This window comes from Procambarus clarkii, chromosome 22 (genome assembly GCF_040958095.1).
Source record: "Procambarus clarkii isolate CNS0578487 chromosome 22, FALCON_Pclarkii_2.0, whole genome shotgun sequence".
In the NCBI taxonomy this organism is placed as follows: Eukaryota; Metazoa; Arthropoda; class Malacostraca; order Decapoda; family Cambaridae; genus Procambarus; species Procambarus clarkii.
Window position 1 is genome coordinate 35,777,029 of NC_091171.1, and position 11,355 is coordinate 35,788,383.

An 11,355-nucleotide genomic window follows, 5' to 3' on the forward strand; every position below is an offset into this window, starting at 1 on the left:
AAGAACTCAACAAAAGGTTCCAGGAGGTCTTTACCCCTGTCGTGAACAGGGAGATGTCGCGGCGCTAGAAGAGGTGGCAGCAAACCAGGTGACCTTGGATAGGTTCGAAATTACAAGAGATGAGGTCAAGAAGCACCTATTGGAGCAGGATGTGAGAAAAGCTGTTGGGCCGGATGGAATCTCGCCATGGGTATTGAAAGAGTGTGCAGGAGCACTTTGCCTACCACTCTCCATAGTGTATAGTAGGTCACTGGAAACGGGGGACCTACCAGAAATATGGAAGACTGCTAATGTAGTACCAATATACAAAAAGGGTGACAGACAAGAGGCACTGAACTACAGGCCAGTGTCCTTAACTTGTATACCATGCAAGGTGATGGAGAAGATTGTGAGAAAAAAACCTAGTAACACATCTGGAGAGAAGAGACTTCGTGACAACCCATCAACATGGGTTCAGGGAGGGTAAATCTTGCCTTACAGGATTGATAGAATTCTACGATCAGGTGACAAAGATTAAACAAGAAAGAGTAGGGTGGGCGGACTGCATTTTTTTGGACTGTCGGAAAGCCTTTGACACAGTACCCCATAAAAGGTTGATGCATAAGCTAGAGAAACAGACAGGAGTAACTGGTAGGGCGCTCCAGTGGATAAGGGAGTACCTAAACAATAGGAAGCAGAGAGTTACAGTGAGGGGTGAGACCTCAGACTGTCGTGAAGTCACCATTGGAGTCCCACAGGGCTCTGTACTTGGACCTATCCTGTTTCTGATATACGTAAATGATCTCCCAGAGGGTATAGACTCATTCCTCTCAATGTTTGCTGACGACGCCAAAATTATGAGAAGGATTAAGACAGAGGAGGACAGCTTGAGGCTTCAAGAAGACCTGGACAAGCTGCAGGAATGGTCGAACAAATGCCTGTTAGAGTTTAATCCAAGCAAATGTAATGTAATGAAGATAGGGGTAGGAAGCAGGAGACCAGATACAAGGTATCACTTGGAAGATAAAATACTTCAAGAGTCCGAGAGAGAGAAAGACCTGGGGGTTGATATCACGCCAGACCTGTCCCCTGATGCTCACATCAAGAGGATAACAGCAGCAGCATATGCCAGGTTGGCTAACATAAGAACGGCCTTTAGAAACTTGTGTAAGGAATCTTTCAGAACATTATATACCACATATGTCAGACCAATCCTGGAGTATGCGGCACCAGCATGGAGTCCATATCTAGTCAAGCCATATCTAGCCATATGCAGTCTCCGTGGTGTAGTGGTAAGACACTCGCCTGGCGTTCCGCGAGCGCTATGTCATGGGTTCGTATCCTGGCCGGGGAGGATTTACTGGGCGCAATTCCTTAACTGTAGCCTCTGTTTAACGCAACAGTAAAATGTGTACTTGGATGAAAAAACGATTCTTCGCGGCAGGGGATCGTATTCCAGGGACCATAGGATTAAGGACTTGCCCGAAACGCTACGCGTACTAGTGGCTGTACAAGAATGTAACAACTCTTGTATATATCTCAAAAAAAAAAAAAAAAAAAAAAAAAAGCATACGACTAAAATGGAAAAGGTTCAAAGGTTTGCCACCAGACTAGTACCCGAGCTGAGAGGTATGAGCTACGAGGAGAGACTACGGGAATTAAACCTCACTTCGTTGGAAGACAGAAGAGTTAGGGGGGACATGATCACCACATTCAAGATCCTCAAGGGAATTGACAGGGTTGATAAAGACAGGCTGTTTAACACAAGGGGCACACGCACAAGGGGACACAGGTGGAAACTGAGTGCCCAAATGAGCCACAGAGATATTAGAAAAAACTTTTTTAAGTGTCAGAGTGGTTGACAAATGGAATGCATTAGGAAGTGATGTGGTGGAGGCTGACTCCATACACAGTTTCAAGTGTAGATATGATAGAGCCCAATAGGCTCAGGAACCTGTACACCTGTTGATTGACAGTTGAGAGGCGGGACCAAAGAGCCAGAGCTCAACCCCCGCAAGCACAACTAGGTGAGTACAACTAGGTGAGTACTTCCCCAGGAAGCAGCCTGTAGCAGCTGTTTAACTCCCATGAACCTATTTACTGCTAGGTGAACAGGGTTAACAGGGTGAAAGAAACATTGCATATTTGTTTCTGCCTCGTCCTTGAATCGAACCCAGGCCCTTAGGACTACGACATCCGAGCACTGTCCACTCAGCCGCGAGGTATGCGTGTGTGTGTGTGTGTATTCACCTATTTGTACTCATCTATTTGTGTTTGCGGGGATTGAGCTTTGGCTCTTTGGTCCCGCCTCTCAACTGTCAATAAACAGGTGTACAGATTCCTGAGCCTACTGGGCTCTATCATATCTACATTTGAAACTGTGTATAGAGTCAGCCTCCACCACATCACTGCCTAATGCAATCCATCTGTTAACTACTCTGACACTGAAAAGTTCCTTCTAACGTCCCTGTGGCTCATGTGGGTACTCAGTTTCCACCTGTGTCCCCTTGTTCGCGTCCCACCAGTGTTGAATAGTTTATCCTTGATTCCCCTGAGGATTTTGTAGGTTGTGATCATATCTCCCCTTACTCTGTCTTCCAGTGTCGTAAGGTGCATTTCCCGCAGCCTTTCCTCGTAACTTATGCCTCTTAGTTCTGGGACTAGTCTAGTGGCATACCTTTGGACTTTTTCCACCTTCGTCTTGTGCTTGGCAAGGTACGGGCTCCATGCTGGGGCCGCATACTCCAGGATTGGTCTTACATATGTGGTGTACAAGATTCTGAATGATTCCTTACACCTTCCTCTGAACCTTCTCCAATTCAGTTTTATACTTGACGAGATATGGACTCCATGCTGGAGCCGCATACTCCAGGATTGGTCTGACTTACGTGGAATACAAGGTTCTGGATAATTCAGAACAGAATGTATGTGTGTGTGTGAGAGTGACTACTACAAGACGAACTACTGACCATCACCGGGATGCAGTCTCCAGAAACTGCAATCCCTACTTCATATATTATGTACTTCTAGGAGAACAGAGGCGTGAGGTGAAAGAAAACGCTGCCATTTTGTTTCTGCTCCTTCCGCGACTCAAATCGGGGCGTACGGCTGAGAATCGACTCCGTTTATCCAGATTCAAAGACTCTAAGGTTCACAAAACCTCACGCTTCCAACTTCTTAAACTCACAAACTCAAAGATTCGCAGATATTTGCAATATCATGTGATGCAATGTAATGTGATGTTCTTCAATGTTTGACTCGCTGGAACAACCGTGGACATCTTCAAGAGTAAACTAGATAGTTTTCTTTAAGAAGTGCCGGACCAACCGGGCTGTGGTGGATATGTGGGCCCGCGGGCCGCTCCAAGCAACAGCCTGGTGGACCAAACTCTCACAAGTCAAGCCTGGCCTCGGGCCGGGCTTGGGGAGTAGAACAACTCCCAGAACCCCATCAACCAGATATCGTGTAACTTTATTAAAATACGAAAAAATGCACCCAAAAATATCCATATTCAGTCATAGCCAATAAAGAATTTGATTTAGAAATCTTATAAAAGCAACATAAGAGTTGTCAATCCAACTCAGAAATACATTTAAAACAGATCTTCAGGTTAACAAAAAAAATGGCAATAATTCCGTTTAAAAAGATTGTCGGTAATAATTAACATTTCCCCGGAAGTAGTCAAAACCATTAATTTAACATCCCATACAAACGATTTGTTCAATTAAAAAAAAAATTATTATTGAGAGTTAACAGATTCAGTCAAGCTAAAACACACAATGAAATCGCCAGAATATATATCAATGAGAATATATATATTGAGTCGTCCAGAGAAGCAAGTTCGATCCCATTGTATTACCTAAACATTGTCTCGCCCCCGCCTCCAACATTCACAAAAGTAGCGGTCACTCAAGAGTTACGTCAGCGTGGCGGCCGGTCGGGAGCAGAGGCGTTCCAGCAAGCATGACCAGCGGGCAGACAGTCACACAGTCAACTCTGGTATATCCCGTGGAAGGTTACGCTACCTTAGAAGATTGCGCTATGTTGGGAAGTTGGCCTCCCACACCCCCCCTACTCTCCCCCCCCCTCTCCCTCCCCCATCCCACACCGGTGTGACGTCACTCTTCCTTCCGATGAGAACGGCGGGTGACCCAGTCTGGCCAACCCTCCCGGGTACTCCTATCACCTGATTGGCCTTTGGAATTCCCATCGCGGTGAGCGTTGATGGGGGATTAAGTTGTCTTAACCCAGATCAAGCAGGGGTTGGCATGCCTATAACTGGTCTCAAAGGAGGCCACTGGAGGTGCTGTGTTAATTATACATGTTGGTACACCTGGTCACGACCCGGAATGGGAGTGTCCAATAGAAAATCCCCAGAGTAAAGATCTATATGCCACCAAACACAGTGTTTACTTGAGAGTCATACACGGTAGGCTTAAGTACTTATTACTGGAAATAGCAAAAATTACAGGAAAACTAAAATAATATTACAATCATAATATAAGTAATACAAGTTAGGATTCTATTACTACTACTAATAATAATGATGAATAATTAGCAAAAATGTGTTATTTGTAATAACTGTAACGATAAATCTAATGTTAATAATGTTTCTAACTGCAAAAAAATGTTAATAATAATAACATAAGTGTCTAACAGTTAGTGTCTAACAATACTGTTAGACACTAACTGGAGGAATGATCCAATCTCTTAGACACAAACTAAAAGAATGAACCCATCTCTAAGGCACAAACAAGAGGAATGATCCTTCATCTTAAACACAAATTGAAGGCATGATCTGTTCTCCAAGACACAAACTAAATGATTAGTTTGTGTCTAAGAGAATGGATGATTCCTCTAGTTTGTGTCTAAGAGAATGGATGATTCCTCTAGTTTGTGTCTAAGAGAATGGATGATTCCAATAGTTTGTGTCTAAGAGAATGGATGATTCCAATAGTTTGTGTCTAAGAGAATGGATAATTCCAATAGTTTGTGTCTAAGAGAATGGATAATTCCAATAGTTTGTGTCTAAGAGAATGGATGATTCCAATAGTTTGTGTCTAAGAGAATGGATAATTCCAATAATTTATGTCTAAGAGAATGGATGATTCCTCTAGTTTGTGTCTAGGAGTATGGATCAATCCACTAATTTGAGTCTATGAGAATTGATCAGAGGATTGATCCATTCCCCTAGACACAAACTAGAGCAATGATCTAATCTCTTAGACATAAAATAGGACTCAGATCCTACTATACGTGCATCTGACTGACTAAATACTAACAAATTTTGAAGTTAGCTTTGTCTTCAGACAACTAATACGAAAACTACGACTAAAACTACTTACACTTATAAACTAAAGTAACTACTACTACGTATTCAAAACTACCACCACAATCACTACTAATAATTAACTAATACAACCAATAAAGGAAAATATTGAAACTACCCCTTAATAAATAACTACCCGACCTACCAACAATACAAAGCCTCTACTTGTGCTAGGATTAAAGCCAATAATTGTATTTAATAACAGGTATGCAGTGGAACATCCTATACCGCCCGTAGGGACATTAACATAAGACAACAGGGACTGGCCTTATCAGCCTCATGTGATCTGCTGCGCCTCGCCACACACACTCTAAGGGGCCCACCTGTGTTTACCTCTTATCAGCTGATCTGTATTAGCATAAACAAACGAAATAGCGCGGGAAATATATTTTTTGGAATTTTTTTGTTATTTTGATGGTGTTGATTTAAGACAATCTTCAGTGTTTTGATGGTGTTGATTTAAGACAATCTTCAGTGTTTTGATGGTGTTGATTTAAGACAATCTTCAGAGTGGTTCTTTGAGACGTTCAAGGTAGTCACACCTTGGTGTATATTGAAAGGCTTTTCCCTCTGTGTACATATTACCTGTCGTTAAGGAGCTGGGAAATTGTTTTAGAGATTTGTATCGGGTTTTGGAATGTGTAATTTGCCGCTTTGGCCTATGTGTGCCTGCAGGTTCGAGGCGTTAGCTCTTGGGCCCCTGGTCTTTCTAGCCGTCGGTTGTCTGATGTAATGACTCCCGACCTATTTTTCGCTCTATCTGTTATATATTTTTTATACAGAAAATTTTAATATTTCTATTTTATAACTCACACACACACACACACACACACACACACACACACACACACACACACACACATACACACACACACACACACACACACACACACACACACACACACACACATACACACATACACACACACACACTCACACACACTCACTCACACATACCAAATGCGTGGTATGATCACCACATGCAAGATTCTCAGAGGAATTGATAGGACAGATAAAGACAGACTATTTAACACAAGAGGCACGCGCACTGGGGAGACACAGGTGGAAACTGAGTGCCCAAATGAGCCATAGAGACTTTAGAAAGAATTTGTTCAGTGTCAGAGTAGTAGACAAATAGAAAGCATTAGGAAGTGATGTGGTGGAGGCTGACTCCATACACAGTTTCAAGTGTAGATATAGGCTCAGGAACCTGTACACCTGTTCATTGAAGGTTGAGAGGCGGGACCAAAGAGCCAGAGCTCAACAGGGATAAATCAGGACAACGGGATGTGGCCTTCACTGTTGCGTCGGCCTCTCCCGTTTGTGATCAGCCTTGTGCGGGTTATCTTGAGGTTATTTTGAGATGATTTCGGGGCTTTTTAGTGTCCCCGCGGCCCGGTCCTCGACCAGGCCTCCACCCCCAGGAAGCAGCCCGTGACAGCTGACTAACACCCAGGTACCTATTTTACTGCTAGGTAACAGGGGCATAGGGTGAAAGAAACTCTGCCCATTGTTTCTCGCCGGGTGTTCCCGTTTCTCTCGGGTGGAGAGTCTAAGTGCACACACTTATAACTTACAGAAGCAACACCAAGACACTCTGGCCACTTAAGTGTGGATAGTCACTTGAGATAGTGATCCAACACCAGGACAAAGTTGGTCTGAATTTGGCCAGAATTCATGACACGTTTTTAACGCGTCCCACTTACGAAACCTGTACATCTTTCAACAATGATGGCGGCTTTGTTTACATTTATTAAATAGTTTACGAGCTTGGGAACTTCACAACCCAAGGTTATTATTATTATGAACAGCCTCGTGGTGCTCCGTTAGCTGTTTAATACAATTAAAACAAAGTTTCCGTGATTAAGGAAACATGTGTACAGGAGTCATAAGTGGTTGCAATAATGCTTGATGAATCTCCGATTCATAACGCGTACTTACCCATCAACCCATCAACCCATCAAGCCATCAACCCATCCTCAGGCTGTGCTCCACCACGCTGCTTCCGTCTCCAGAGACCCATTCATAAATGTTGACAAAATTTAATAACCAATACATAGCAATATTATTATTATTGTAGCGAGTAACCCTTATACTCGATCCATTATCTCATTATCTTAATGGCGTAACTAATTAGCACTAACTACACAAGCTATAATCCTATCCCTAATTACACGTTCTCACATCCTCCTATCCTAGTAGAGAATGGTGAGGGGTAGTCACCAAATATAAGGAAGCGATATGAGAATAGACAACAGTACAATCTCCAGTCAAGAATGTAGCACTCGGCGTAGGCAGTTCTAATCGTCTCCAAGACGCTACAGCTTCGACTCAGAACAGGCAGCAGACAAGGGCCAACATCGAGCTACAACGCTCTACCACATAGGGGCCTCGTAGCCTGGTGGATAGCGCGCAGGACTCGTAACAATGATTGACAGTTGAGAGGCGGGCCGAAAGAGCAAAGCTCAACCCCCGCAAAAACACAACTAGTAAACACATAGAGCTCCGCGACTCTAGCCACACTCAGCTCTCTGCTCTGCTCCAAGCTCCGTCTCAACGTCTACGACACTACTGTATCCAGGTCTACTAAATAAATATGAAACTCACTAAACACTGTGTATCTAATCTACCCAACACCGTAACATAATCGTACGTTACATTATTATTATTATTATCATTATTATTAGTATTATTAAGTATATTTTCTATACTTAGGCCTAGGTTAGGTTTGGTTAGGGGTTGTTTCGGTTGTGCTAGCAAGTATTTATATTTTCAAATCGTTGGAGAAGCAAATAATAAAATAAAAAAAGATGTGTGTGTTCGAACACAGGTAGCGAGTGAAACAGTGTTCGGGAGAAGTTCGAACGTCATCAGTCATAAGTCGTGAGTGTAAACAATGTTTCACTCACAGCTAGGAGGTCGTGCCTGCTGGATTGACGACCCTTATTGGTCAATGTTCATGAGTACGACCCCCCCAGACCCCCCCAAGGGACCCCCACCCCCTGACCACCCCCCAGGGAACCCACCCAACCAACCCAAGCAGTGAAACGCCAGTAGTACGCTCTCCATTAAGTAAACCAATCAACCTAGAGTACATCGTGCAAACTCACCAGTCATCATTGCTAATCACCTGTCATTATACATTTACAACAAACAGGTAGTGACAGCAGTCACTATATAAGTAGGCACGTGAAAGTATAGAGCTTTTTCTGAATATGTAACCAATCTTGTCAGAGAGCCAATAACCGCCACAGAGCACCAACAACCTCCACAGAGCACCAACAACCTCCACAGAGCACCAACAACCTCCACAGAGCACCAACAACCTCCACAGAGCACCAACGACCTCCACAGAGCACCAACAACCTCCACAGAGCACCAACGACCTCCACAGAGCTCCAACAACCTCCACAGAGCACCAACAACCTCCACAGAGCACCAACAACCTCCACAGAGCACCAACAACCTCCACAGAGCACCAACAACCTCCACAGAGCACCAACAACCTCCACAGAGCACCAACAACCTCCACAGAGCACCAACAACCTCCACAGAGCACCAACGACCTCCACAGAGCACCAACAACCTCCACAGAGCACCAACGACCTCCACAGAGCTCCAACAACCTCCACAGAGCACCAACAACCTCCACAGAGCACCAACAACCTCCACAGAGCACCAACGACCTCCACAGAGCACCAACAACCTCCACAGAGCACCAACAACCTCCACAGAGCACCAACAACCTCAACAGAGCACCAACGACCTCCACAGAGCACCAACAACCTCCACAGAGAACCAACAACTTCCACAGAGCGCCAACAACCTCCACAGAGCGCCAACAACCTCCACAGAGCACCAACAACCTCCACAGAGCACCAACAACCTCCACAGAGCACCAACAACCTCCACAGAGCACCAACAACCTCCACAGAGCACCAACAACCTTCACAGAGCGCCAACAACCTCCACAGAGCACCAACAACCTCCACAGAGCACCAACAACCTCCACAGAGCGCCAACAACCTCCACAGAGCGCCAACAACCTCCACAGAGCGCCAACAACCTCCACAGAGCACCAACAACCTCCACAGAGCACCAACAACCTCCACAGAGCACCAACTTCCTCAACAGAGCTCCAACAACCTCCACAGAGCACCAACAACCTCCACAGAGCGCCAACAACCTCCACAGAGCTCCAACAACCTCCACAGAGCGCCAACAACCCCCACAGAGTGCCAACAACCTCCACAGAGCGCCAACAACCTCCACAGAGCGCCAACAACCTTCACAGAGCGCCAACAACCTCCACAGAGCACCAACAACCTCCACAGAGCACCAACAACCTCCACAGAGCACCAACAACCTCCACAGAGCACCAACAACCTCCACAGAGCACCAACAACCCCCACAGAGCACCAACAACCTCCACAGAGCGCCAACAACCTCCACAGAGCACCAACTTCCTCAACAGAGAACCAACAACTTCCACAGAGCACCAACAACCTTCACAGAGCGCCAACAACCTCCACAGAGCACCAACAACCTCCACAGAGCACCAACAACCTCCACAGAGCACCAACAACCTCCACAGAGCGCCAACAACCCCCAAAGAGCACCAACAACCTCCACAGAGCACCAACAACCTCCACAGAGCACCAACAGCAACCACAGAGCACCAACTTCCTCAACAGAGCACCAACAACCTCCACAGAGCACCAACTTCCTCAACAGAGCTTCAACAACCTCCACAGAGCGCCAACAACCTCCACAGAGCTCCAACAACCTCCACAGAGCGCCAACAACCTCCACAGAGCGCCTACAACCTCCACAGAGCACCAACAACCTTCACAGAGCACCAACAACCTCCACAGAGCACCAACAACCTTCACAGAGCACCAACAACCTCCACAGAGCACCAACAACCTCCACAGAGCACCAACAACCTTCACAGAGCGCCAACAACCTTCACAGAGCACCAACAACCTCCACAGAGCACCAACAACCTCCACAGAGGACCAACAACCTTCACAGAGCACCAACAACCTTCACAGAGCACCAACAACCTTCACAGAGCACCAACAACCTCCACAGAGCACCAACAACCTTCACAGAGGACCAACAACCTTCACAGAGCACCAACAACCTTCACAGAGCACCAACAACCTCCACAGAGCACCAACAACCTTCACAGAGGACCAACAACCTTCACAGAGGACCAACAACCTTCACAGAGGACCAACAACCTTCACAGACCACCAACAACCTTCACAGACCACCAACAACCTTCACAGACCACCAACAACCTTCACAGAGCACCAACAACCTTCACAGAGCACCAACAACCTTCACAGAGGACCAACAGCAACCACAGCACCAACTTCCTCAACAGAGCACCAACAACCTCCACAGAGCACCAATAACCTCCACAGAGCAACATCTTCGCCAACAGAGCTCCAACAACCTCCACAGAGCACCAACAACCTCCACAGAGCACCAACAATCCCCTCGCACACAGAGCACCAACACCCCCCATAGAGCACCAACACCCCTCCCCTCCCACAGAGCCCCACCCCTCTCCCCACAAAGCAACAGCGTGACCCACATGAGACCGGTCTCAACAGGAGTAAACAGGAGGCGCCGGGGATTCCCATCTCGCCCCTCGCAATGTTGACGTCTTCCGTTTAGACTCGTCAGATATTCCTGTCACTCCTGCGTCTCTATTTGTCCACTGTTTCTTGTCACGTCTGTTGCTGTCTTCTCTCTTGTCTGTTACTCTGGTGCCAGGGAGTGGAGGAAGAGGAGGATTAGGGGTAGCATTCTGCTGCAAAAGGAGCAGCAGGAGCAGGAACAGCAGCAGCAATAGCAGTAGCAGCAGCAGCAGCAGCTTCAGCAGCAGCAGCAGCAGTAGCAGCAGCAGCAGCAGCAGCAGCAGCAGCAGCAATAGCAGTAGCAGCAGCAGCAGCAGTAGCAGCAGCAGCAGCAGCAGCAGCAGCAGTAGCAGCAGCAGCAGCAGCAGCAGCAGCAGTAGCAGCAGCAGCAGCAGC

General features: G+C 46.2%; 1 protein-coding gene across 1 annotated transcript in view; it reads left to right on the top strand.

Annotated features, from left to right (window-relative positions):
• Nucleotides 1-10,846, top strand: part of LOC123761070 (mucin-5AC-like) — a 21,565-nt gene extending 10,719 nt beyond the window's left edge. Inside the window, exons 2-3 of the mRNA XM_069329193.1 lie at nt 8,543-10,363; nt 10,523-10,846. Of these exons, the coding sequence (XP_069185294.1) occupies nt 8,543-10,363; nt 10,523-10,846 (2,145 nt within the window). The remainder of the gene's footprint in view (nt 1-8,542; nt 10,364-10,522) is intronic.
• The last annotated feature ends 509 nt before the right edge of the window (nt 10,847-11,355 follow it).